Source organism: Microcebus murinus, chromosome 2 (genome assembly GCF_040939455.1).
Source record: "Microcebus murinus isolate Inina chromosome 2, M.murinus_Inina_mat1.0, whole genome shotgun sequence".
Lineage (NCBI taxonomy): Eukaryota > Metazoa > Chordata > Mammalia > Primates > Cheirogaleidae > Microcebus > Microcebus murinus.
In genome coordinates this window covers 17,770,438-17,798,285 of record NC_134105.1, presented here as the reverse complement: position 1 = coordinate 17,798,285, position 27,848 = coordinate 17,770,438, and the positions used below count along the sequence as shown (strand labels likewise).

General features: G+C 52.6%; 2 protein-coding genes across 2 annotated transcripts; both read right to left on the bottom strand.

Moving 5' to 3' along the window:
* Positions 1-5,532: 5,532 nt before the first annotated feature.
* CATSPER4 (cation channel sperm associated 4) lies at positions 5,533-16,309 on the bottom strand. Its single transcript, XM_020280751.2, is given in 11 exon segments — positions 5,533-5,998; positions 6,654-6,819; positions 7,134-7,345; positions 8,077-8,251; positions 9,888-10,021; positions 10,229-10,349; positions 10,525-10,622; positions 13,411-13,512; positions 15,612-15,755; positions 16,182-16,279; positions 16,282-16,309. Coding segments are annotated over 11 exon segments (1,332 nt in total). The 3' UTR covers positions 5,533-5,944.
* Positions 16,310-17,167: 858 nt separating this feature from the next.
* Positions 17,168-27,256, bottom strand: CNKSR1 (connector enhancer of kinase suppressor of Ras 1). Its single transcript, XM_012750538.2, has 21 exons — positions 27,150-27,256; positions 24,769-24,926; positions 24,482-24,663; positions 23,818-23,902; positions 23,350-23,391; positions 23,146-23,250; positions 22,428-22,487; positions 22,270-22,338; positions 21,835-21,936; positions 21,678-21,748; positions 21,526-21,599; positions 21,287-21,402; positions 21,179-21,209; positions 20,596-20,768; positions 19,587-19,660; positions 19,348-19,419; positions 18,661-18,734; positions 18,472-18,533; positions 18,290-18,377; positions 18,028-18,209; positions 17,168-17,749 (listed from the first exon to the last, which is right to left on the bottom strand). The coding sequence occupies exons 1-21, from the start codon at positions 27,199-27,201 to the stop codon at positions 17,483-17,485; spliced, it is 2,139 nt and encodes a 712-aa protein (XP_012605992.2). The 5' UTR covers positions 27,202-27,256; the 3' UTR covers positions 17,168-17,482.
* Positions 27,257-27,848: the final 592 nt, after the last annotated feature.

Here is a 27,848-nt window from a genome sequence, read left to right as displayed (position 1 = left end):
ATATACATTGCCTATAATAAAACAAACAAACAGAAAGAAACTAATCTACCCATCCCTTCCACCAAACCAGAGCTCTTCTCAGATGTTCTCGCTTGCCAAATATTCTTATTGGGCAATTCACTAAAAATAGTATCAATAGCAACTACATTATTACCAGCTCACATTCATTTATGTGCCAGCTCTGAAATAGATTTCAACTGATGCATGCCAGGGAGAAGGAACTTAATTTGTGTGGGTAACTATATCTCATTCCACTGAATGACTGCTGTACACAGTGAGTCATCAAAAGACAGAAATCTGTTAACTCAGTTGGGGTTTGGTTTCTTTCTTTCTTTTTTCTTTTTTCTTTTTTGAGACAGAGTCTCGCTCTCTTGGCCAGGCTACAGTGCGGTGGCATCAGCCTAGCTCACAGCAACCTCAAACTACTGGGCTCAAGCGATCCTTCTGTCTCAGCCTCCTGAGTAGGTGAGACTACAGGCATGTGCCACCATACCTGGTTAATTTTTTCTATTTATTGTAGAGATGGAGTCTTGCTCTTGCTCAGGCTGGTCTTGAACTCCTGAGCTCAAACAATCCACCCGCCTTAGCCTCCCAGAGTGCTAGGATTACAGGAGTGAGCGATTGCGCCCAGCCTGGTTTCTTGATACCTTGTTTGAAATCAGTTTCCTACTGCATTGAATATGGTTCTAATATTTAAAGATATAAAATGTTTTGTACAATATGACCCCTAAGTGCAAGCCAAGTGCTTCATTCAGCATGATAGTAGTCAGGGATCATTTTGACATCATTCAGTTTTCTTCTTACCCAGTTAAGGTGCTACTCCAATGCACGAGCATCAGTACTTTAAATTCTCACAAGCAATCCTTATTTCCATTTATCAGATGATAAAAACTGAGGCTCAGACAAGTGAAGACATCTGTCCAAGGTCACACAGCCAGGAAATGGTGGCAGTGCATTTTAAACCAGGTCCCTCAGCCCCCAGAGCCCAGTGTGTTCCCTAAGGCACTGCACTGCCTCACAAAAACACAGCTTCATCCTCGCAGCTGAGCCAGCTCGTCTCTCTGGAGAGGAAGGTCCAAATCAGCTGTGCTCAGCTGGATCCCTTGGAAACCTTATTTCCCATGGGCAATGGACACAAATATGTTCATCATCTGATGCCCTATCGTTGCATCCTTGGTAGTTTTCAAAAGGTTAATTCAGAAAACTGGAGGTGACCCATCCCAGGTGATAGGCTCATCCTTCGTCCTTCCCACCATCTAATTGTGAAGAGGCACTGCCCCTTGTCCCTGACCCTGCCCCAACTGGCACCTGCCTAATCTACACCACTTTCTTCTACCCCTGTGCAGAGCTAAGGGATCACAATAGGGCAGAGGAACCGGCCAGGATGCTTGGAGACTATAGGGGGACCTAGGCTGTAGACCTGGCTCTGCTACGGCCTTGCTGCATGGCCATGGGGAAGGCCTTGCCTCTGTCCAGCACACTGGGGGACTTGAGCTTGATATTGGAGGAGCCTTCTACACTCTAGTGATCTGTAGGTCTGTTTACAACAAAAGTCCAGGCTGAAATGACCAGATGTCTTGCTACAGAAATCTCAGGCTTTTATTTGCATGGGGAGATGTTTCCAATGGATCTGACTTTATGTTTTTTCCACGTGGTTAACCAGTTGCCACTGCCCACTTATGGAATAGTCCATCCTTTTCCCACTGATTTGTCATGATACTTGTTGTTATGTATCAAGACTGATATTCTCTCTCTCTCTCTCTCTCTTTTTAGAGATGAGGTCTTTCTCTGTCACCCAGGCTGGAGTGCAGTGGTGTGATCATAGCTCATTGTAACCTCAAACTCCTGGGCTCAAGTGATCCTCCCACCTCAGCTTCTCCAGTAGCTGGGACTAGAGGCATGTGACACCACACCCAGCTAATTTTAAAGTTTTTTGTAGGAATGGGATCTTGCTATGTTGCCCAAGGTGATCTTAAATTCCTGGCCTGAAACAATCCTCCTGCCTCAGCTTCCCAAGTAGCTGGGATTACAGGCACAATCCATCATCATGCTTTTTTCTCTTTCATTCCGTTGGTTCACTTGTCTATCACTGCACCAACAACACACTATCTTATAGCTACTTCATAGTAAATCTCAGTATTTGATTGGATGAGTCTCCCATCTTGCTCTTCAAAATTATCTTGGCTATTATTGGCCTTTTGTTCTCCCTTACATATGTAAGAATCAGCTTATCAAGTTCTACAAACAACCTGTTGGGATTGTGATTGGAAGTGTACTGCAATTATAGATATGGTGAGAACTGATGTTTTTATGATATTGAGGTCTCCTGCCTATGGCAGCACTCTTAAGAGACAATGGAGTCACCTGGGCTCTGAAGTCAGAGCCTGGCTAGCATCCCATCCCAGCTTTGTAAGAAAAGATATGCCCCCCTAGGGACATGGGAGGACATGGAAATCACTTCGTGTCTGGGCCTCAGTTTCCTCAACTGCAAAACAGAGATGACAATAGTACCCACTTCTCTGATCGTCATGAGGATTAAACAATGCATGTGAAGCGCCTAGCACAGTGTCAGCACCTAGCAAGTGCTCAGTGAGAAGAACCTGCTATTGGGAATGACTATCCCCTTCTGCTCCTCTCACCAAAATTGATATCTGCTTCCTAGATGCTTTGTCAAAGATGCTTCTGTCCCCGGTAAAAGTCATGGACTCATAGGGCTGATGGGATACACACAGTTTCCTGCCTCCTCCCAATATCTTCACCCACACTGTCCTAGGAGCTCAGAATCAGGGCTGCTCCTGACTCAGGCTTGGTGAGGCATTAGGAGTCGTGGTCACTCCTTTCCAGAGTATGGCAGGGGAAAGTAGTGGGGTTCTGACCTCCTGGGTCCTTAGTTCTGAGCCAGCTTGGGAGGAAACTAGCCTGCTAAAGCCCCAAGCTACTAGCCTGACCTAGATGCAAAGGACAGATAGAAAGAGGGAGAAAGATGAGATGACAGGCCAGATGAAGGGAGCAGACAGACAGACAATGGTAGCATCCTGAAGGAGATGGATGGGCAAGGACTGAAGCCCTGTAGAGGTCACCCTGTCATGCTCCTGCCTCCATACTCATTGATGCCCCAAGCCTTACAGACAACTCTGGGCGGGGAGATAGCCGTGCTCACATTATTATCTCTTTCTGGAGACACTACCTTTTCTCCTGCTACCTTCCTCCCCTCTCTGGCCAGCCAGAAGAGGGGCTGTGAGAGCCCCCAGAGAAGGAGGAATGGAAAGGATGTTTGTGGATACTCACCAGGCAGGTGGAGGGCTCCATCTCCAATGAGTAGTAGTAGCAGCAGCAAAAGCCACTGGCTGCCCATGTCTGTGCTGGTGATGGTCCTGGAGGGCACTGGGAAGGAGTCCTGGCTCGAGCAAGGGACAGATAGCAGCTCCAAGACAGTGAGGCACTGCTCACCCTGGCACCACCTCTCATCTGCCTGCTGAGTGCACCACCCATCCCCAGGTGTCCAGCTCCTTCCCAGCAGGCCCCAGGGTGCTTTTCAGGGCTGGGAACAACGCTGATGGGAGAGGGAAGGAGGGTGGAGTTTTCCATCAGCTGCAATCACTGGGCCTCTGGGAATTCCCATTCCAACTGGTGAATACCCCGCAGGCCCCTAATTTTCAGCCTTGATGAACAGTGGGCAGAACTCTGGGCCTTCCAGCCTTCCCCCCATCCAACACCAAGGAATCTGTGTCTCAGGGACATGGCTGATCTCATTGGTCTCCCACCTCTGGGGCTAAGAGTAGACTATTTAATTTATTTATTTATTTATTTGAGACAGAGTCTTGCTTTGTTGCCCAGGCTAGAGTGAGTGCCATGGCATCAGCCTAGCTCACAGCAACCTCAAACTCCTGGGCTCAAGCAATCTTGCTGCCTCAGCCTCCCAAGTAGCTGGGACTACAGGCATGCACCACCATGCCTGGCTAATTTTTTCTATATATTTTTAGTTGGCCAATTAATTTCTTTCTATTTATAGTAGAGATGGGGTCTCGCTCTTGCTCAGGCTGGTTTCGAACTCCTGACCTCGAGCAATCCGCCCGCCTCGGCCTCCCAGAGTGCTAGGATTACTGGCGTGAGCCACCACACCCGGCCGACTATTTGATTTTAGAGCTAGAGATCTTACCCTCTCCTCATTGCACAGATGGGGAAAATTAGGCCAAGTGACTCATGCAAGGACCAGGATCCAGGTCTCCTGTCCTCCAAGGCAGCTCACTCTTGCCCATGACTGCCACAGCTTTCTCAGACTCTCCCCATTTCCCAGCTCAGGAACCTGCTGAGGCTCCCATGGCCTTTGGCATGAAGGACCCAAATAGGCTTCACAGGTCCTAAGTTCTCCACCAGACTTCATTCACCTGGCCCAGAAAACCCTTTGGCTTTCTTCTAGGAAGCTTCAGTGCTCCTGTCCTCCAGGAAGCCTGCCAGGCCCCACATGTTAGCCAGTCAGTCTCCTTTGCCCTAGGATAGAGCTGCCTGTACTTGTATGAATTGGTCAATGGTGACCCCATCATTAGGTAGATAGTGAGAGATCCGGGTCTTCTAGGGACAAAAGTGGGTGCTATTTCCTTGGTGCAATTGCCCCACCTGGGAAGGACAGGGGTGGGCCCCAGGCCCCCATCTTGGTCTTGCCCCATCCTAATCCTCTCCCGAGAGTCTACCATACCTGGGGGGGAGGGGAATATCTTGCAAATCTGCCAAGCAGAACTTAGTGCGCCAGCTGCAAAGGAATGCAGAGGATCTCTAGTTCATGGGCCAAGCAGCATAGGTACCATAGAGCACAGAAATTGACTTAGTACAACCCGCATGCCTAGTAATGCAACCCCCAACCATCCGATCAAAGTGGTTCCATGGTGACGTCTGAGCCAATAGGGAGGTCTCAATCTAGGCACTATAGAATGGGTCACAGACCATAACCAAACTCTCTTTTCTTGCTGCAACAATGGGTCTGGTCGTCATCCGTGGCATATGTATCGTGCTCTGTGAACCTATGTCCTGCTCTTGCTCTATAATCCTATCTTTCTCTCCTCAATGAACCTTATTTTCATGCTTGCCTTACTTTGGTGTCTGGTCATTCTTTGGCCATGAGTGGACGAAGAATCAACATTTCAGACTAAAACCTGACACCGTCAGACTAGGGCTGGTCTCCATCTTTAGACGGGGAGAGTGTAGGTAAAGCTGTGTCCATCAGACAGGGTCTCCCAAACCATGAGGACCAGGCTCTATTGCCCAAAATGTAGGACCTTAAGGGCAGGGATTATGTCTCTACCATTAGTCAGATATTTTCAGGGGTATGATTCTCTCTCCCACTAGACTGGAAGCTCTTTTTTTTTTTTTTTTTTGGGGGGGAGTTAATACAGTTGTACAGACTGGAAGCTCTTGAGGGCAGTCTGTGACTCTCCATCAGACAAACAGGCTTTTGGGGGCAAGATCTGTCTTCCTCATCAGACCCAGGGCAAGTGCCCCAAGGAGTTGGAGATATCTACCAATTAAATACATTGATTCCAACATAAAACTTTATTGTCGATACACAGATGCCTGGCCCCACTGGCCTTGCATTCTTCTTCTTGATGCCTGGGCCCATTCAGGCCCCACCCAGCTCTGAGCTAGAGCACAGGGCCAAGATACCCATCCTTAGGCAGAATCCTGGCTGCCTTGGCCGGCATCCCCTTCTGTGTCTGTCCTTGCCGCTGGGGCTCCCACTCTTGCCCAGCATTCTCCTCCATCCCAACTCCTCTGGACCTGGGGCTCACAGGCATAAGCCCTGCAGATGCTGCTGCCCTCACAGCCCCTGGCCTCTGCCCAGGGGTGAGGGAGAGTACAGGCTTGGGCCAGGCTGTGCGGAGCCAGGGACGCAGGACGATGCAGTGGCTGGGTGTGTGTGCGCAGGCCCCTTGGCTCCCATCTTGGCCTCTCAGGAACTGCTCTTGTGTTTGTAAAGGGGCATGTTTGAGGTGGACTCATGAACCTGAAAACCAACAGATCTCCTTTTCAAGCCCTTACCCTGACATGGCAGTCTCTCCCTTACTCCCCTCCTCCAGTATCAACAGCTACCCGGGCCAGGCTTCCCAGGGAACTAGGCCTAACTTGATCCTACCTCATGCCCCTCAGAGCTGGGGAGCCCTGGCTGTATCCCAGTCAGATGGTGTGGGAGGCAGAGAAAGAAACTAACGTGGGCATGTGCCCTTTTCTCTCCACAAACTTCCTCCCTCAGGAGGAGGCTGCTTTTATGCACCCCGGATAGGACCAGTGTGATACCAATATTGATATTGTAGGTCCTTTGCTCACAGTGGGCCTAGGTGTCTGCCACTACGCATGAACTGTGCTGGCTCAAGCCACACTCACTAAATGAGGGTAGGTTCGAAGGCGCTAAAGAAGAAACTGGCCCAGACTGAGCCTGATGGGAGGGGTTGTCGCCTGGTGGAGAAGGATAGCGTGGCATCTAACCCGATGGGGAGGGTGACAGCTGGGGGCCTGGTGACAGCTGGGGTGGGCGGGTGGGAGTTTAAGAGGCGGACCAGATCGTGGAGTAAGCAGAAGCCTTGACAAATGGGCCAGAGGCTGGGCTGGGCTGAGTGGAGCATCAGGGTGAGTACTGATTGGGTAGGAGAGGGAAGACGCACCTTTTCCCTGGTGATCAGCGCCGTGAGCAAGTCTTGCTGTCTAGTCACCTCGCGGATGTCTATAGAGGACCTGCTCTCCATGACCATGTTCATGGACAAGCGCCTCTGCAACAGCTCTACCTCCTTCTCCTTGTTGAAGCGGATAGAGCGCACCTCCTTCACAATCCTGGGGGTGGAGCCAGGAGCACGTTGGGGATGGAGGGCTGCAGAGGAGGGAGGCAGCCCTCCTACCTCTTCCCTGGTGCGCACCCCTTCCACCCTCCCTCAGAGCCCTAACAGAGACCTGGGAGGAGGAGCTGTGCCCTTGTGTGAGATGGGAGGAACCAGGAGGTCTGGAATCCAGCTCCTCCACCTATAAGCTGTAGGACCCTGGGCAAGTCACTGAACCTCTCTTGGTCCCAGGTAAGGGTGTGAGACTAGATGAAGAATCTGAGGCTCTGCCCATTCCTGACTCAGGGTTACCCCCAATAGCCCCCCTACATGTTGAGCTCATCTCGGATCTCCTTGTATTTCATCACGTTCTCCTGTATTGCCTCAAGCACCAAGCAAAAGTTGTCTAATGTGTTTTCCGAGAGGTTGGACAGGGGACCCCCCACAAATGGTTCCTGGTGAAGACCAGATTTCTCCGAGCGGGCCAATGTACAGTGCACCAGTGGCAGCTGGTTATTTTCGTCATCTTCCTCTGCATCTACCTGGAGAGGGAGGAATAGGGAGGGCATGGACAGCTCAGGCCACATGCCCTCTCATCTTTCCTGCTTGGCTTCAGGGAGGATGAGTCTGTTAGGACTGGGAAGTTCCAAGGCCCCTCATTTCAGCTCCAACCAATTTTAGCCTCCTTGCTTTGCTGTGGAAATCAACTTCAAATGCACAAGCCCTTCCTCTACCTCTTTGGAAATTCTCACCCTTTTCACAATTTACCCCTCCTCCTAGATTTCACCCCTGATAAATCCTACCCAGCAGGCTTCTAAAGCCCTACCTACTTTCAAGCCTGGGCTCCCAGCCTCTACCCTTTGGGAAGTACTCCTCTCTCCTTCCCTCCTCTCCCCCTGAATGAATAATACTGTAGCTAACATTTATTGAGTGCTTACTGTATGCTAAACACTGTTTATTTATCCCTATAATCCTCATAATGGCCCTATCAAGTAGGTACTATTGTTATTCCCATTTTACAAGAGAAAAAAATTGAAGCTTAGATTGTTCAAATGCTCCACTCAAGCATTGCCCTAGAAACATATCTAGGAAACTGACACCCCTCAGAAGCCCCAGCTGGTGAGTGAGCACTCAAGGTTGGGGTTGCTGTCTCCAGGCCTCCACCTTGGCTTTCTCCAGGCCCTTGGGTGTGCAAGCACACACGCACACACATTCAAGTCGCCGTCACACACCACTCCTCTCCTCCCTTCTGCCCTCCCCATCCCATACGCACCTCACTAAACTTTATTTGCTGCCCTTCACCCAGCTCTCCTGCCTTCATCATTTGCTCCAGATTGGTGGTCACCACGACGACGAATAGGTTGATGCCAATGAAGGCACCGATGGTGATGAAGATGGTAAAGTAGATGGCACCCCCAATCTCCATTGCGTACTCCCTCTTCTCCATCCTGGAGGTGGCAGGCAGGGGTCCCATAACCTCCCTGGCCCTTTGAGGCTGAGATTCCTCATCTATGAAATGGGGAAATCATCCCAAGGCCTACTGGGACTTTTGCCAGTGTCGCTGCTGTTGTGCAGATCTAATTCCCTATTCCTGTCTCAGTAACTGCTCACTGCTGAGCACCTGCTATGTTACCGGACATGGGCTGATTCTCAAGCCAACCCTGCTGAAAGGCAGGGATTTGGATGTCAGCATTATCAAGTTTAATCTATTAGCTGTATTCTCTTTTTTTTTTCTTTTGAGACAGAGTCTCACCTTGTAGCCTGGGCTAGAGTGCCCTGGCGTCAGCCTAGCTCACAGCAACCTCAAACTCCTGGGCTCAAGCAATCCTCCTGCTTCAGCCTCCCAAGTAGCTGGGACTACAGGATGTGCCACCATGCCCGGCTAATTTTTTCTATTTTTAGTTGTTTGGCTAATTTTCTTTCTATTTGTAGTAGAGACGGGGTCTCACTCTTGCTCAGGCTGGTCTCAAATTCCTGAGCTCAAGTGATCCTCCCGCCTCCGTCTCCCTGGTGGATGGAGGATTACAGGCATGAGCTACTGTATTCTTTATTGATGTTTTTCTTATTATAAAAAATAATTCAAGCTCATTATATTATAGAAACATCAGAAGAAAAATATATGGGTAATAAAGCTCCATCTGCTTTGAGTTACCCACTGTTAATACCCTCTTATAAGTCTTTCATAAAATATTTCCCCCCTAAATAGTTCTCTATCTAATAAGAGTAGAAACCATCTGTGCCACACTCTATGCTAAGAGATTTATATTATATAGATATTATTTACTGATCCTCACAGCAATCTATGACATAGTTAATATTGTATTGGAATCCCCAATTTACAGATGAGGAAACTGAAGCTCAGAAGAGAAATAAAATAACTTGCCCAGAGTCACATGACTAGTGTGATGGAGCAAAGACTCAAGGGCACAGTCAACTTTATTGTACAGTCTGTGATTTTGTTCCACTAACTATATTATAATGCGTGACTACAGAAGCCCTTTACCTACTGGACTTCTATGCTCACATGAAGGATAAAAAGAAATCAGTCAAGGGGATCCACTCCCTGGAGTGGACTAGAAAGAAATAGGGCTTAGACTTCATGGAAAAGAGTTAAAGAAAGAGAACAAAAATGACCTGGCAACAGGTCTCAGAATAGATGAAATGAGACCTGAAGTTCCCAGGAGTCCAGGCAGTTTGGTGGTCTCCAGTGTGGGCTGGGAGGCTGACCTGTAACCTTAGGCACAAGTACAGACCAGCTCTCCTGTCGAGGCCCAGCTACCCAGCAGGCTAGCATGATGGGTACAGTCTCCACAACAGAGTCAGGGTAGAACTTTGAATGTGTGAAGTTTCAAGGTAGGCAAGGATTTAAGTACCACAAACCCAGAGGGACCAACCCCAGGGATTTCCTTTTCCCCAGTTTAAAGCCCTGGGAACCCCCCTTCTGCCAGGTCATCCTCATTCCAACCCTTGGAGCCCCCACTCCCATTGAGAAGCCTTCTCCTTTCAGTTTCCCTGCCCGATAGGAGCCCCAGCCCCTTCCTTGCCAGGCTGGAATGAGGGCCTGGCAGCCCCATCAGTACTCACTGGAAGTCACTGTAGATGTCCACCCAGCCATCCTGGGTGATGCAGATGAAGAGGGTGTACAGGGCAACCTGCATGTTCTGGAAATGCTCGGGCACGAATGAACCAAAGAGTGTGACCCCAAACACAGAGAACACCTGCGGAAGAGACCAAAGCCCTGCCCTGGCTTCACCCAAGGGCCTCGGAGACAGGACATGAAAATGGATGCAAATGAGTGCTGCCAAGGGAATCCCAGGGATTCAGGCCCGAGGGCCTCTCCTCTCCTCCAGACACCCTCTATGCCCAACAACCCAGGGGCCCTGATCAGGGAAGGGGAGCAGCTAGGGGTGTGGGAGGGCACTGACCAGCATGAAGAAGAGGATGAGGGCCATGATGTTGGCCATGTCAGGCACCGACTGCAGGATAACTCGGATGATCCGGGCCAGGGGCTCCACTGCCATGCACACGTGCACCAGACGCACCGCCCTGTGGCGGAGCCTCTTAAGGGCACCCCTCAGGCCTTCCCAGACCCCTCCCCCTCCTCACTACCTCCCACCAACTGCCCAGAGAGGCAGAGCTGATTTGCAGCTGGCAACTACCCCCCAACTTCATTCCTGGGTTCCAGACAGGTCCCTTCTTTTCTCCAGAGCTCCCGGCTCACCTGAGGGTGTAGTTGATAGAGATGATATTGAGGTCATTAATGAAGAACCCCAAGAGCAAGATAAAGATGATAAGGAAGTTGAGGATGTTCCAGCAGTCCTGGGGATGGGCCAGCCTCAGTGGGGTCTGTCAGGCCCAGCCCATGGGGGCATCCTGAGTCTGCCCACCCTACACCCCAAGGATGGGGGTGCTCAATGTCCCTCTTGGAAGAGGGACAATCAGCTACAATCCACTGCTGTTACCTTGCTGACCCCCAAACATGCCACAAAACACACATGTGTACACTGTTCCATGCATGTGTCAACAGACAAGTGCAGTCTCAGAGACATATAGGGAAGACCCTCACGTATACATGGCTAGTCCCTGAGCTAAGCACCCACCTTGGCTAGTGGACTGCTGAAAATGGCCTTGCTTTACAGTTAAGTGACCCGAAAACATTTGGCTGCCCCTATTTGTGTGATACATACTACAATTATTAATAATAGTAAAGTGAAAATAAATACTAGCAAAAACATCAAGGAATATAGCTTCAGCAGTCAGTTCTGAGGTAAAATAACTCTCATAGTAGAAGGGAGGGAAACGGGCAAATTTGCAAGCCTCTTGTCCAGGGGTCCTCAAACTTTTTAAACAGGGGGCCAGTTCACTGTCCCTCAGACCATTGGAGAGTGTGCACTATGGGCCCGGGATGAGTCAGCTGCTAAGCAGGACAGGCAGCAGCAGCAAAAACACCAGGCAACTGGATAAATGTCCTGGGGGGAGGGTGCGGGGGGGGGGGGCAGGGGCATGTGGCCCAAGGGCCGTAGGACCCCTGCTCTTGTCCAATAGGGAACTCATTCACACAGGAATGAGAGTCGAGGGAGAATGCTCACATGCATGAAAAACTTGACCAGTGATCCCACTTCTAGAAATATGACCCACAGCTACTCTAGTAAAGGTACAAACTGACTTTCCTATAACGTTGAAAAGAACCAAAGTGTCTAACAATGGAGATTGGTTGGATAAACTATGGCACATTCATTCAGTGGAGTCCTGTGTAGCCATAAAAAGAAAAATGAGACAGATGTTTGTGTACTGAGAGAGAAAGACTGGCAGGAGCTATTAGGTGACAAAAGCAAAGTACAGAATAGTGTTTATAGTATGCTACTGTTAGGAAAGGGAGGACTCAAAGTATGTACATACTTGCTGATGACTATAAAATTAAACACTGGGAGGATAAACAAGAGACTAAAGATATTAAAAGCCTCATAATATTCTGAAATAAAATTTTAAAAAGAGGGGGAAAAAAGAAAGAAAAAGAAAAAGATGGGGGTGGGGGAAAGGAGATGAAGGGACAGGAGGGGAAGTAAAAATTGGATGTACCCTTAATAAAAAAGTATTTAGGGGCCGGGCACGGTGGCTCACGCCTATAATCTTAGCACTCTGGGAGGCCGAGGTAGGAGGATTGTTTGAGCTCAGGAGTTTGAGACCAGCTTGAGCAAGAGTGAGACACCATCTCTACTAAAAATATAAAGAAATTAGCCAGACCACTAAAAATATATAGAAAAAAGTAGCCGGGCATGGTGGCTCGTAGCCTGTAGTCCCGGCTACTCAGGAGGTTGAGGCAGGAGGATTGCTTGAGCCCAGGAGTTTAAGGTTGCTGTGAGCTGGGCTGACAACATGGCACTTGCCAGGGCAACAGAGTGAGACTCTGTCTCAAAAAAAAATTTTATTTATTTTTACTACAATAATGACTAAATATATATGTGTACCTTTCAATATAGTTTTGACAAATATGTATATGTATTAAATATTCAAAAAGAAAACTATTTTTAAAAAAGCTTGGATACTGAAGGAAAACTATTTTTTAAAACTAATTTAGTTTGGATACAGAAGGGAAATTATTTCTTAATGGAAAAAAAGTTCTTAAATGTATTGGGCAATCCCATAAACACAAGCCTTCCTGGCCTCCTGTGCTCAGTGAGTCTACGCCTACAGACACACAGCAGGTACAAGTCTGCCTGTCAACAGAGCCATCCCTGTGTCCCCTCAGTACTGAGTTCCTGTCACATGTCATACCTGAAGCCAGTTCCTGAGGATATAGGATTTCTGTGAGCTGTTAGGCCCAAAGACAATTTTGAGGGAGAGGGACAGGCAGTAAATTTTAACTCCATGGGACAGAAATAAGTACATAGCCTCACGGAGACACAGAGCAGCACACCTCCCTAGCCTGGGAAAGACAGGAAGACTTCCTGGAGGAGAAGACAGCTGAGTGAGTCTGTGAGCAGGAGGAGAAAGCAAGTGAAAAGCAGAAATCTGCAGAGGTGAGTTGTCGCAACAGAGATGATATAGCTGTAAACTTTAAAGTATTTGTTATCTGACTCACTACAGAAAAAATTTGCTGAGCCCTGTTCTAGAACCCTATAAGTTAAGGGAGATGCTCTCAGCCCCATTTTTCAGATAAGGAAATGAAGGTTTGCTCAAGACTTCAGAGCTTTGGGTGTCCAGAGTGGGGAGGAGGGGATGGGTATATACAACCAAACGAGTGAGATGTGCAACGTTTGGGGGATGGACACACTTGAAGCTCTTACTCGAGTGGGGAGGGGGGCATGGGCAATATATGTAACCTTAACACTTGTACCCTCATAATATGCTAAAAAAAAAAAAAAAGACTTCAGAGCTGGGAAAGGCTGGGCTGGAGGAGGGATTGGAACTGGAACCCAGGGAGGAGGCTGCACTTCTGGTACAAGTTATTTTCTGCCACATCAGACACATCTCAGAACTAACACCTTTTCTCCCTCTCTCCCTGTCTATTTCCTTCTCTCTCCTTACACACACATGCACACCCCCCCCCCCCAGTTTGCAGGGCCAGGAGTACAGGGGCCATGGCAGGAAGGGCCCAGGATCTCACCCTCCAGAAAAGCCAGAAGCCATTGAGCCAGCCGAGGAGAACCTCACAGATGAGGATGGTCAGCACAATGTCATCTATGGTAGAGAACAACTCATAGTGTTTCTACATGGAAGACAGAGAAAAAGAGAGGAGCAGAGAGGTCAGTGGAGTGGGGCCTGGGTGAGCCAGGGGAGAGGACGTCTGCTGGGGAGGGAAGGCCCGTATTTTTGCTGTTCTTGGTCCCCAGCATCCTTGTCGCTCCCTTTATAGAACACTGTCCATGTGCGTGCCAGGCTCTGTGCTGAGACCATTCACACATCATTTCATATTACCATCCACGTAAGTTTTCTAAACCTACAGGTACGTTTTCTAAAACACATGTCTGGTCACTCCAATCCAGTGCTTTAAATCCTTCCTTGGCTTTCCATGGACATAGGAAAAAGGCCATCCTCTTTAACATAACTTAAAGACCCTGTGAGATCTGGCCACTGGCCACCTCTCTGGACTCATTTGGCACCACCACACTGGACAGTTTAAAAATATTGATTTTGGCCAGGCACGGTGGCTCACGCCTGTAATCCTAGCACTCTGGGAGGCCTAGGCGGGAGGATTGCTTCAAGTCAGGAGTTCGAAACCAGCCTGAGCAAGAGCGAGAACCCGTCTCTACTATAAATAGAAAGAAATTAATTGGCCAACTAAAATATATAGAAACAATCAGCTGGGCATGGTGGTGCATGCCTGTAGTCCCAGCTACTCGGGAGGCTGAGGCAGCAGGATCGCTTGAGCCCAGGAGTTTGAGGTTGCTGTGAGCTAGGCTGATGCCACGGCACTCACTCTAGCCTGGGCAACAAAGTGAGACTCTGTCTCGAAAAAATAAATAAATAAATAAAAATATTGATTTTAGGTCAGGTGCAGTGGCTCATGTCTATAATCCCAGCACTATAGGAGGCTGAGGCAGGAAGATCACTTGAGACCAGGAGTTTGAGAACAGTCTGGGCAACATAGCAAGACTTAGTCTCTACGGAAAAAGAAATAAAAAACCAACTAGCTTGGCGTGGTGGTGCGCACCTGTAGTCACAGCTACTAAGGGGGCTTATGTGCAATAATCACTTGAGTCCAGGAGTTCAAGGTTGTGGTGAAATATAATGACACTGCACTCCAGCCTAGGCAACAGAGTGAGACTGTCTTTAAAAAAAAATTTTGATTTTAAATGCATATATGTAGCCGGGCGCGGTGGCTCATGCCTGTAATCCTAGCATTCTGGGAGGTCAAGGCGGACAGATTGCTCGAGATCAGGAGTTCAAAACCAGCCTGCGCAAAAGCGAGACCCCGTCTCTACTATAAATAGAAAGAAATTAATTGGCCAACTAATATATATAGAAAAAATTAGCCAGGCATGGTGGCGCATGCCTGTAGTCCCAGCTACTCAGGAGGCTGAGGCAGAAGGATTGCTTGAGCCCAGGAGTTTGAGGTTGCTGTGAGCTAGGCTGGCACCACGGCACTCACTCTAGCCTAGGGCAACAAAGCGAGACTCTGTCTCAAAAAAAAAAAAAAGCATATATGTATACTCCTTGTAAGAAATTAAAACATCAAGGATAAGACCAAAGTCATAATTAGACTGCAAGCTGGACACACAGAACTCTCTCAGATGCTGTTTTTTCTGCCCAAAACACTATTCCCTACCTCTCTTTACCTGGCCAACTCACACTCATTCTTTAATCTTAGCTTAAGTGACACTTTCTCCAGGAAGCCTCCTCTGACCTCCTAGATTAGGTTTGATTGCCTTCTTTCAGCTTCCATGAACTCTAAATGCTGCTCTGGCATTCATAACGATGTATGTGTGTGTCTGAGACAGGAACTGGGTCTGTTGTGCTTATACCTGGAACCCCAACACTGAGCACAGTCAGTGCCTGGCACAGAGTGATTCTCCCTTAGTGACAATTGATTAGATTGGATACTCTTCCCCACAAGACGCCCACTGGCCTGCCTCTGCTCACATCATTCTTCCTCTACCCTTCCTCTTCAAATCCAATGCATTCCTCAAAGCCAGGCTCCAGAGCCCCCTCCACCATGAAGTCTTCCTTGAGCTCCAGATCTTGAGAGGGTCAGAGATGACAGACCCTAGAAGAGCATCCAAGGAGCTCTTCAGATGAGGAGCTTGAGGCCCGGAGAAGCAAGTGCCTTGCCCCAAGCTCCCAGTTAGAGTCAGGCTGGTGTCCCACCTGGTGAAGGAAGGAGTTGGTGCGGAGAGCAATGGTGATGGCGTTGATCACCAGCAGCAGGGCCAGCAGCAGCTGGAAGGCGGGGTGTCGGAGCAGCTGCTTGATGTACATGCCAGTGATGCGCTCCTCCAAGTCCCAGGCATCCTGGGAGAGGGCAGGACCTTTCTTCAGGCAGGCGTCACCATAGGAGGCCTATGCCTGGATGTTTGCTCTCAGTACATGGGGGTCCCTGGGGGCCACTCTAGGGGGAGAAGTTGTGTGAGAGGGGATCATGGAGTGGGGTCATCAGTGTAGAGGTCACTCCCTTCACTGAAAGTGGGTCACTGCTGGGGGATCTTTGTGAAGGTAGGAGACTCTCTTTTGGTGGTCTCTGAGGGTGACTGCCATTTATAGGGGTTCCTGTGAGGGGCACTGCAAGGCAGTTACTAACATATCGATGAGGGGGGGCACTGCAGGTGTCACCACTGGGGGGGGTCCTCTAGGGACATAGGGGGGCAGAGTTACCATGAGGGTCTGCTGCCCATGGGCACGGCTATAGAAGGGCCATCACTGGGCGAGGGCCACCCTTACCTTTCTACTCGTGACGTCCTGGCGGTTGATGAGCACACGCTCCTCTGGCTGCATGTAGGAATCAGGAATGGTCCTCTGTGGGGGAGAGGAGGAGCCATCAGTGCAGCTACTGCTCCTCCAGACCCCATAAGTCCTCCTGCAGCCCACCCTGTTCCACCCCACCCCAGGACGCCAGTGTGGCAATGGAGCCGGATGGGAACCACCTACCAGTTGGGACATACGTCTGATATAGTCAGTGTCTAACTGTTCCTTTCACCAGGCCTTTTGGTTATCAGTCATGGGTACTCAGTCCATTCCTACTCTTCAAAGAAACTTCTTTCCAAGCAGTCTCGCTCCCCATCGTGGTGATCTCACAGAGGCCTCTGTGACTTGCAGCCTTCTGCATTCCACCAAGGAGTTCCAGCCCTGAGAGGAACTCCTCCCATTGGCCTCTGAGATTCCACAGAGGAAGCCAGGGATGCTGTGGGGCTGCTGGGGTCAGGGGTCAGAGGCTGCTGGGAGCAGGTCAGGTCTCCTGTGCAGCCTGAATGGAGTCACACCTGGCCGAGGATCTGGAAGCTGGGGTGAAGCTGGGCAGGAGAGGAGAGAGGTGCTCTGCCCAGGGCCTTCCCCAGGGTAGCCTTCACCCCACCCCTCGCCCCCCATCCTGCCAGCCTGGCCCCCAGGGCTGCCCACTCTGCCCTTCTGGGCAAGGTATGTTCCCCCATCTGCAAAGTGAAAGCTTCTCATTTAGCCCCCCTGGGGATGGGGTAGGACACCGCCCCTGGCCTCCGAAGGCTGGAGAGAGGTGGACGTGAGTGGGCCCGCAGCAGAATGGTCAGCGCCCAGCATCCGGCAGGCGTGGAGCTCTGCACAGAGCCCAAGCCAGTGGGCTGCCAGCCACCTACCCTCTGGCTGAGAGAATGCCCCAGCCCCGTCTCCTCTGGGGGCAGGTTCCTGATTTTAATATGGAAGTAAAGGCACATGTAGATTCATTTTTAGAGAAATTGACTTTATTTGGTTGCAGAGTGCCCCTCGTGTCAAATAAGGCATGCCTGTACAGACCTGGTTTGGGGGAGAACTGCCAAGGGGCTGAGGGGCAGGGCTGTACCCCCACAGATCTGAGGATGGGGAGGGAGAGTTTGTTCTTCAGCAAAGGGGAGACAAAGCTCACTTTCCCCCACTCCCGGGAAGGCGGGAGTGGTGGGAGCCCAGGCGGAGGCGAGATTGTGGACTAGCTGCTTTGGCCCTGAGCACAATCCTGGCACGCTCCATCCTAGACACGTCAGAAGCTGGGGTTGAGGTGGTTCTTGGGCCAGAGGTCAGGCGCTAGGGTGCTGGCCAGGGTCAGAGGTCAGGGGGCAGAGATGGGAGTACTCCTCGAGGTCAGAGGGCAGGGGGTGGGAGGACTGTTCTCTGGAGTCAGAGGTCAAGACGGGGGAGCTTCCCTCAGCCTGCACCACTCCCCAGGCCCCCAGGCCCTCTGAGTACAGCTCTTGGTTCTGCTCCTTCCACCGGCGGAACTTCTCTCCTGTCAGCTCGGGGTCACCTAGCACTTCCTCCAGGGCCTGCAACTCCTGCAGTTTTGCCTGTGAGGGGAGTAAGGGCCATGATCACCCAGGGAGGGGGGCAGAACACAAGCCCAGAGCTAACTCTGGAGTCCAGTGCCTAGAACCCAACACCTCACCAGGCTAGCACAGGTTGCTGAGACTTAGATTCAACCGACTCAGAACCTAGAACTTGGCCCAGTCCACAGCTGAGCCTAGAGCTGAGGCTGCCGTCTGGAGCCCAGGTGGGGCTGAGAGCCACAGACCAAAACCTGAAGCCCAGAGCCCAGTCCCTTGCCATGCCAGCACCCCTAGCTGACCTTGAGTGTGCTCTGTAGCGTCCGCACACGGTGCACTCGCTCATTGAGCTGGGGGTCTCGGTTGCGCCGCATGAAAGAGCTCCGCCACTGTTCCTGGGTCAGGGGCTGTGGCTGGCCCAGGAGCGACACACCACCCTGCCTCAGCCCCCGTACCATTCCTTCCAGCGCTCCTTCACCACTGTCTGTGGGAGGGGGTGGCAGAATGAGGATGTGCCCAGCCAGCCCGCAGCCCCCAGCCCAGCTCCCAACACCAGCCCAGCACCTGCTGGGGAGCCGAAGGAGGTCCGTGGGCTGCGCTGTGTGGGGGATGTGTCTCCATGGAGTGGACTCCAAGTTTGAGCCGAGCTGGGCTGCAGGCAGGGCACAAGGAGAGGAGGGGATCAGCCTGAGCCCCACACCCTGCCATTTACCCCCACCTCCTACTGCCAGCCGTCCCCTACTCACCGAGGCTGAGCGGGACCCAGCCTCATCGTCAGGGTCTTCTGCTTCCGTCTCACTGTAGCAGTCTGGGGTGGGACAGGCAGGTTGGGAACCCACAGGGTTTGGGAGGTAAGGAAGCAGGCTGGGGTATTTTAGGTCCTTGCCCCCATGCCAGGAAAGACAGGTCAGGGGAGAGTTCTGTGAGACACTCACCTTCCTCTCGGGGTGGGGGGGCCCGGCCTGGAGACTGGTACTTGGAAATGCAGGTAATGAGGTGGCGCACCCACCTATGGAGGAGCAAACAGGTCTCAGGGAGTTTCCATTCACTGAGGCCCTACTGTATGCCAGGGCTTTTTTTTTTTTTTTTTGAGGCAGAGTTTCACTTCGTTGCCCAGGCTAGAGTGAGTGCCGTGGCATCAGCTGAGCTCACAGCAACCTCGATCTCCTGGGCTCAAGTGATCCTCCTGCCTTAGCCTCCCGAGTAGCTGGGACTACAGGCATGTGCCACCAAGCCCGGCTAATTTTTTCTATATATTTTTAGTTGGCCAATTAATGTCTTTCTATTTTTAGTAGAGACGGGGTCTCACTCTTGCTCAGGCTGGTTTCGAACTCCTGACTTCAAGCAATCCGCCTGCGTTGGCCTCCTAGAGTGCTAGGATTACAGGCGTGAGCCACCGTGCCCAGCCTATGCCAGGGCTTTTTAACATCCTCTTCTCATTTAATCCTCAGAACAACTCCAGGAGGTAAGAACTTTTATTTGTCCATTTGACAGATGATGAAACAGGCTTAGGGGATTACCCTGACCAACGACTCTCAGAGAGCCAGGATTTGCACCCAGGCTCCCAAACACTCAGAGGTTGGGAGTCACATGGGAGTAGGGCGGGGGAGGATGGCACTCACATGCTCAGATCCGTCAGGGTATCGGCAGCAAATATGAAGGGTTTGTACACGTCATGGGTGAGCTGGAACCCACTGCCAGGGAGCGAAAGGGCCTCATTCAGCCTGGGTGTGCCCAGCCAGAGCCTGGAGAGGCTGGACCAAGCATCCCAGCCACCTGGCATGCCTCCCACCCCTACTCCATCACCCTTCCTGGCCCTTTCTCTCCCCACCCCCCAGGCCATCATACCCCAGGACTTAACTATTTTTTCTTCTGATCATGTCCACTTTCCAGACTATAGTTGGAGACATTGATGAGGCCTTCGGCTTTCTCATCCTGGGGGGATCACAGCATGAGGACCAGCTCGGACCCCAATACCCTTGAGGCAGTTGCTAGTTACCCTTGGGCTCCTGAGGACAGGGGAGGGGAGAGGGCTTCTCCTGGGCTCTCTAACTGCACGTCTCTCAGTGTCTGGGGCTCAGGGAAGGAATCTGGGGTGGGGGGAAGAGATGTGGCCAAGGTACATCTGAGCCAGGAAAGGGGAGCCAGAGATGTCCAGAGAAGCAGTCACCGGAGCCTGCTCATGTCTTTGTTCCTTCACTGGACACACACGAAGCTGCTCACACCACTAAGCTTTGCAAACGCCGTTTTCCCTTCCTGCTTTTCTTTCTCCTTTTCATCTAACACCCAGGTACTTTCTCAGAAGCTTCTGGACTTCTCAGGCTAGATCAGACATCTCTGCTAAGCCCCCACATGTCCCCTGAGCTTTTCATTCATCTAGGCACACATTCTCTACATTGTCCTTGAGTGTCTATTTCCTTTCCCTGATTAGCCTCTAAGTTCTGGAGGAGCAGAAACCATCCAGTTCTCTGTGTCCCCAGTGCCCAGCCTAGAGCTGGGTTCACGGCAGGCACCTGAATGTTTGTTGAATGAATAGACAATTGAATGAGTCGCCCATCACTGGGATGGATGGCATATTAGAAGAACAAAGAGAGGAGGCAAAATAAAAGTAATTTTTCCTTACACCTCCCGTGATACCTTTTCCGAACTGCTTTTACATACATATTAGTTCATTTCTCTCAGAAGAGAGTCCGCCTTTTACAGATGGAACACAGAGGCCTGGGAAGGTCTGGGCTGGCCTGTGACCACAGGTGGAGTGGATGGGGAGTAGAGATAAGAATCGTGGCCTTGAGGTGACTCGCTTGCTAGTGCGTGTGTGTGTGCGTGTGTGTGTGTGTGTGTGTGTGTGTGCGTGTGTGTGCAGGTCTCACCTGGGGCTGGCGGTACCAGTAGAGTGTGTGTCCTTTGAGCACAAACCAGCAGCGGCGCCAGCGTGGGCCCATGAAGCCACCGGGTGCCTTGCGCAGCAGGAGCCAGCCGTCGCAGTCCGGCCGGCCCAGCTGCCGGCATGACACCCGCCGGCGGCTCAGCCGTGTCGCCACGCCTGCAGCGGCAAGGCACAGCCCGGTCAGCGAGGGGCTGGCAAGGCGACCAGGCCCCCAGCCCACTCCCTTCCCCCCATGAGCACCCCCCACTGAGATGTCTGAACCCACACTCTGTGTTCAGAATTTACACGTGTCAGCACACGTGGGGGTGTGATGGGGTGGGGATGACCCTTCCTATTTTAGAGACAAGGAAACTGAAGATTAGAGGATAAGCCGTTTGCTCAAAGTCACAGAGCTGGTGAAAGGCCTGGGCTGGGAGCGCAGGTCGGTCTGACACCAGAAACAGCTGTTTCCAGGAGAGGCTGTGTGTGTGTGTGTGGGGGTGCAGGGGGTCTCACCCAGAACTGTAAAGATTTCTAAGAGTCCCTCATATGGGGGGGACCCCCACCCAGTCAGGTGCACCTCATACCTTTTGATTTCTTCCGACCAAGAGCAGGACTCTGCAAGGACAATAAGGGGCTTAGAGAGGGTCTAGGTCCAGAGCCCACACCCCTCCTTGCTGAGCCCCTAAGCTCACCTGGTCAGGGCATCGTGGGGACCCTGGAACCTCGGGAGTCTCTGCTACCCCTGGTGGGGGTGTGGCTGGGGGCGCAGGGAGGACGGGTAGGGGCTCAGGATCAAGGGAGGTAGAGTCTGTCCAGGAGGGAGGAGAGAGCAGGGATGTCCATGAGTCCAGGCCCAGGCCTGGGGTGGGGTAGTGTCAGCACTGAGGGGTCAGAACTGGGTACCCACCACCCGGCAGGGCTTTGAAACTACCTCTCCAGGCAGGGCTGGGCTCAGGAATTGGGTTTGAAGTCAAATCGAAGGCAAAGACATCTTCGGATGAGGCCCTGGGGAGGACAAGGGGCGATGAGATGAACCCCATGGTCCCCCCAGCAAGACACACCCGGGTGGGCAGAGCCTGTTACCTGGGAGACGGGGAGGCCAGAGACGGCGACTGGCTCCTCAGGCGCAGGCTGTCCAGGGCCTGTGGGGGTGTCTGGGAACAACCAGAAACAGGGTGATGGAGCCAAGACAGGGGTCTGAAAGCAGGTGGGGGTGGGGGTGGTGGCAGGGGGAAGGTACCTGTGGGGGGGTCTCCGGCACAGGGATCTTCTTCAGGACTAAGCTGACTCTGGCTGGCTCCCGTAGCAGCTCTGTCACCACATTCTTATGGGGCCAGGCCACCTGGGGTAGAGGGCAGGAGGCCAGGCAGAGACGCAAGTCTGGCATCCAGTTGGGCAGGGGGCTCGGAAGCAACTGCCGACTCTCGCCCTCACTCAGAGCTCCCTGAGCCTCCCGCTTCTGCCCCCCCTCATGCCACCTCCAGGGAGCCTCCCGAGCCCTTTACCTCAGCTCTGCAGAGACTGCTCAGACCTCCCTGAGCTGGCCCCTCGCGCGGAAGGCAGCTCCCACAGTCCTGGTCTCCGCATCAGGCAGAGCCCTTGGCTGCTGTCCCTGCCCCAGCCCTGGGTTCTACCCTGTGCCCCCACCTCCGACCACATCCCTTCCCTCACTCACCACCACCTGCTCGTTGATCTGGACAACCTCGTCTCCAGGCAGGATCTGCAGTTGGGACTCGGTGGTGCCCTGGCATAGGGAATGGGGCCTGAAGCTGGCTTGGCTGGTGAGTGAGAGAGCTTGAGGGTGCATGGCTGAGAAGGGCGTGGGGCTCTCACCTGGGTGCCCACTCGGGACACGAAGTGCTGGCAGTTACTGGTGGTGTGGATTTCCAGGCCCTGCCAAGTCAGAGGCTGCAGTCACCCAGGGCTTGGGGGCAGCGGGGCCAGTGCCAGGACTCTAAGGTGGGTGGAACTGGGGAAAGAGCTGGTCCAAGCTGGCCCAAGCCGGCACTGTCCCAACTTGCTATGTGACTCTAGGCTTACTGTGCCTCTCTGGGCTTCTGTCACCTTCTCCTCTAATAAGGGCCAGAGGGAAGCTGGAAACACTGATATCTGAGGTACCAGCTTCTCAGCAACCTTCCTGGAAGGACAGGCAGGGCCAGGGCTCTGGTTTCTCAAGTTGGTCAAAGATTAAGGAGGACAGGCCCATGGCCTCTCCCTTCCCCGACCTGCCCAGAGCCTATGCCAGGTCTGTGTCCAGGGCTAGAACGTGCCACCTGAGACCATGCCAGTGCAGTCCCTCAGGATGGGGCAGGTACAGAGTGATGGTGAGACCCCAGACAAGTCCTCTGGGCCCACATGATCTGTACAAAAAGGCTTTCCAGCCACAGCAGTACAGGACTCTGTGGGTGAACTAGAAGAGTGAGGAGGGGAAAAAAATGCAAAATAAAACATAAAAAAAGTAAAAAGATTCTGTGGGATCCTGGACCATATTTCAGGGCCCAGATAAGGCTGCCAAGGGGTCAGAAGTGAGAGGTGAGAGGTCAGGGCTCACCAAAGGATCATCCAGCTGCACCTGCTCAAGCACAGCCCTCTGCTCCAGCAGCTCCTCCGGGCTGTAGTTCAGAATGTTGTGGCAGATCGTGGCCACCTCGCTGCACTGGGGGAAGTGGGGGAGGAGAGCAGGCTGTCTAGTCTGAGCTGACCCTCCCCCCCATCACCACACCCCTCTCAGCCCCACAGAACCCCACAGACTCACGATCTTCAGGACTGTGCTCTCTTTCGCAGCTGCTGGGCAGTCCTGGAAGCAGAGTGAGAGAGTGAGGGCCTCCCCTGATTTGGGGTGGTAAGGGGACTGCCTTCTCCTGGGGGCAGATGGCATTCCCCACAGTCCCTCCCTGCTTCTCCTACACTGGCCCCTCTTCCCAGAACTATAAGGCCTCAGGGTTTCAACTCCAAGGGCTCAGACCCCTGACACCAGGGCCCTGGAAGTCAGCACCCATCCTTCCCCTCCGGCCCTCTCCAGAGACAAACTTCCTGAGCTTCCCCTGCCAGCTAGGAGACCCCAGGCCCCATCGCCCCATACCCAGCAGTCGGGCCTACTCTCTTCCGGCCTCGCTCGACACGGCCCTCACAGCCGAACCTGGGCTGATTCACAGGTTATAAAAAGCTTGAGCCTGGCTTGGTTTCTAGGGCCTGGGCCAAACTTGGCCCTTGGATCTCCTACCTCCTGCAAGGCCTGGCCCAGCTCGCTGCATAACTCCCCGATCTCCTGGCAGGCTGAGAAGTCATTTAAGTGGGAGAAGAGGTACCTGGCGGGGATGATGGCACAGTGGTCAAGGGACTGTGCTTAACCACCTAGAGCTGATCACTCCCCTGAGACTTGGGGCTGATAGCTGCTCTGATGGGTTTTGCATTGGAGCAGAGATGACTGACACACCTACAGAGCTTAGCACAGGACTTATTCGTCATGTGCGTACTATGTGCCAGGCCCGGTTCTGGGCACTGGGAAGACAGATGTTAAAGACATAATGACATCAATAATGACTGAACTTCAACTGTAACGAATGTTGTGAAACGAGCTCTGAGAGTGTCTAACAGGGAAGGCTTCCCTAAGGAGGTGACATTTGAGGTGGGAACTGTGGGACAAGCAGCAGCCAGTCAAGGGGGTAGGAAGCTGCATGCAATGGTTGTTGATAAGACTGTTATGATTACAAGCCGGGGGGCGGGGTGGGAACCCAGGTGTCCTAGGGCCCCTGCCCAGACTGACTGACTTCTTTGCCCTGCTCGGCCATATCTGAACAAGAGCTAAGCTCTGTTTTTCTCTCTCAGGCCCTAGAGAAGGCCAAAGATGGGAAGGGTCTCCTCACCAATCACCCAAGCCCAGGTACCTGTTAAGCCAGAAGAGGAGGGCGTGGGCCGCACGCACCAGCTCCACAGCTGCACTGAGGACATCGGCAGGGGTCTCGGCACAGTCCCCCAGGCGGTCCTGGACTAAGCTCTGGAAGGCGTGGGTCCCCTCCAGCAGCGCCTCTGTCAGGCTCTGCAGGTTCTCTGTCTGTAGTCCGGAGCTCTGTGCCAGAAGGAGGCAGGTCACCTCCCTGGCAGCAGCCAGCGCCCCCATCAGCAACCCCCAGGGTGGTAGAAGCTGCAGGCAGCGTGGCGGGCACTCACTCACCAGGGCCTGGAGCTGTTCCACCCCCTCCAGGATGAGCTCCTGGTGGCCCAGAGGCCACACAGTTAGAGCCTCGAGGCTGCGGGGGCAGAGCTGGAGCAGGTACTTGCCAGGCAGCTGCCAGTCCTCAAAGGGATAGTCCTGCAGGGATTCATCGAGGCCTGGAGGGGAGCAGGGGTCAGCATGGGGGGGAAACAGAGGTGTCACAACCTTTCCAGCCAGTTCCTCACTCCCACAAATTTCCTTTCTCTCCAATCTGTCCCTGATGACAACCCTGACACCCAGGCTGTGTTCTGCCCATTTCACAGATGATGCCACTGCAGAAGAGCACAGGGCAGTGTCTCTCAAAAGGCGGTCTCCAGACTAGCAGCAGCAGCTTCACCAGGGAACTTGTCAGAAATGCAAGTCCTCAGGCCCCACCCCATACCTGCTGAATCAGACACTCAGGTGTGGGGCCCAGCAGTTTGCAGTTCAACAAATCCTACAGGTGATTTTGATGTTCCTTTAAGTCTGAGAGCTAGTGATATAGGTGCTAAGAACAAGGGGCTTTGTAGACATGGAGACCTGAGTGCTAATATACTTGCTCTGTGCCTCAGTCTCCTCACCTGTAAAATGGGAATAATAAAAGTACCTATCTTCTAATATATGTGTGTATTAAATGGACAACTTGTGTCAAACACTTGACCATTGTCTGGTTGGTGGTAGAGAGTCAAGAACAGCCATCATGTTATTATTGCCAGAGTCTTTGCCATGACCCAGAGGCCCTGCCTTTCTGGCGTCATGTCCTGTCACAGCCCCTCAGCTTAACACTCCAGATGCAAGGCACTAACTTCTTGCAGCACCTGGAATGCTCTTTGAGCTCAGGGTCCTTGCATGTGCTTGTGCTGGGACTGTTCTTCCAGCTCCTTCACATCTGTTTTCATCTCCTTCTAGCAAGCTTCTATAACTCCCAGGCTGGGCTGGGGGCCTCTCCTCTTGCTCCCACTGTGCCCTAAGCCTCCACAAACCCCTGCACTTGAGCATTGGTCTCTCCCACTTTATCGCAGACGCTTAACCAGGCCTTAACCATTTCTCTCTAACCCCTAGTCTGTGCCTGGAACAAGGTAAACACTCAAAAATAAGAAAAATATCTGCGTGCTTACTGTGTGCTAGGCAAAGTTTTAAGGGCTTTACACATATTAACACATCTGAACCTCACCAGGTGTCTAGGAGGTAGGGGATATTGTTATCCCTGTTTTATAGATGGGAAAACTGACACAAACAGGATAAGTGGTTGGCTCACTTTGAAGGAGCTCCTCCTCTCCTGACCTTGGTCTTTGTTTGGGGAATGTGTGTGTGAGTGATCAATAGCTCTTCCTCATTCCGAGTGGCCTTAATTATGAGCACTGGGCTGGGAGTTCGTGAACTGGGTACTCCCCGGCTAGGGGCCCTTGCGCAACTTCCTTCCCAAGTACACTGAAAGTGTTGGGCTGCCTCCCTCCCAGCAGACCCGGAGCTGCAAACGCTAGCCTCGCTATGATGGGCTCATTTTGTCCACTTCACGAGATCAGAGTTGCCTTTCCCATTTCACAGCCGGAGAAACCGAGAGGTACAGTCACAGAGCTGGTGAGTGCTGGAGCCTGGCCTGGAACCCAGTATGGGAGTCTGACTCCAGCCCTGAATCCCTGCCCTTACCCAGGCTGATCACCCCTAGCCTGCCCGGGCGCTCCAGCTCCCCACTCTGGGAGGGACGTCCTGACTCACCTCTCCCCTCCCCGCTGCACAGTCAGAGGCTCTCACGTCTCTGAGTCTGTCTGCTGTGTGTCCTTTCCCATCTGCCTGGGCTCCCCGAGCCTGCCGAGCATCCCCTCTCCCATGGGAGCCCCAGGCGGGGAGCTGTGCCATCCCCTTCAGTCTGGGGGACTGGGGCTTCTGCTTCTCTCACGCGGAGAAGGGGAAAGGACACCATGGCGGGCCCTATTCCAAGACTGCACAAATCACTTCCTGGCTCTGTGTGTCAGTTTCTGCTTCTGAAAAATGGGTTTAATAACAGCCTTCCCAGGCCCTGGGGCCAGGGAAGATGAAGGAGATAGAGTGGGCGTGGCCTGCCAGGCCTCCCTTCTGTTTACACAATACCGCCTCCCCACCGCCACCCTGGCGGCCTCTGGGGATGCTGCGGCCATGGGGGACCCCCTTCAGGGTGCTCGGGCCCTCCAGGGCCATCTCGTCTATCCCTCTGCCTAGCACACGACCAGGTGCATGGCAGACGCTGTATAAATACTTGTTGACTGACTAACCGACTGATAGACTCTCAGGTTCTTTTTCCTTTTCCTCTCCCCGCCCTCTGCCGGCGGGACACCACACCTAGCCCCCCTTGAACCCAACTCTTTCCCGGCCCCACCCACCTCTCAGCCAAGCTGCCACCTTCCCGGGGGTCCAGGTCTCTACCGGCTCCATGGCTGAGCTCCGCCGCTCGGATCCGCGCCGCTCCGTCTGGCCCGCACAGGAATTTCCGCTCCAAGAGCCTAGGCCTGGGGAGGGGCCCACCTGGGCCTGGGGCGGAGCTGGCGTATACCTGGGCCCACGTGTCCGGCCAGGTGAGGCGCTGCGACAGCCATTGGCCGGCGCCTGCCTGCCTCCTGCCCCGCCCTTCAGGCAGCCTACGGCTTTGGCAGCTGGGCGCGGGGCCAGGGAGCAGTGTCACTGGTGTATGACTCCAGCGACCTCAGAGCCAGCCTGAGATCCCGCCCAAAAGTGACCTCAGAACGCAGGGTGGGACCCTGATCCTCGGGCTCCCCAAAAAGGGGCCACAGAGAATCGGTAAGCGCAGTAGCAAAGCACAGAGGTTAGGAGGTCAGGCCCTTGGGTGTCTTGTTAGCTGTGTGACCTGGGGCTGACCCTAACCTGGATGCCTCAGTTTCCCAGTCTGTAAAAAGGATATAATAGTTCCCACTTTATAGGGCAGCTGTGTAGAGTATCTGAGTGAATAGCTCTAAAACTTTTAGAAGTGGGGTTTTTAGCCCTCATCTTTTAGTTTGCACTATGAACTTCTTTGGCATTTGGTGTGGCCAATGAACCTTTCTCAGAATAGTGCTTTTAAAAGC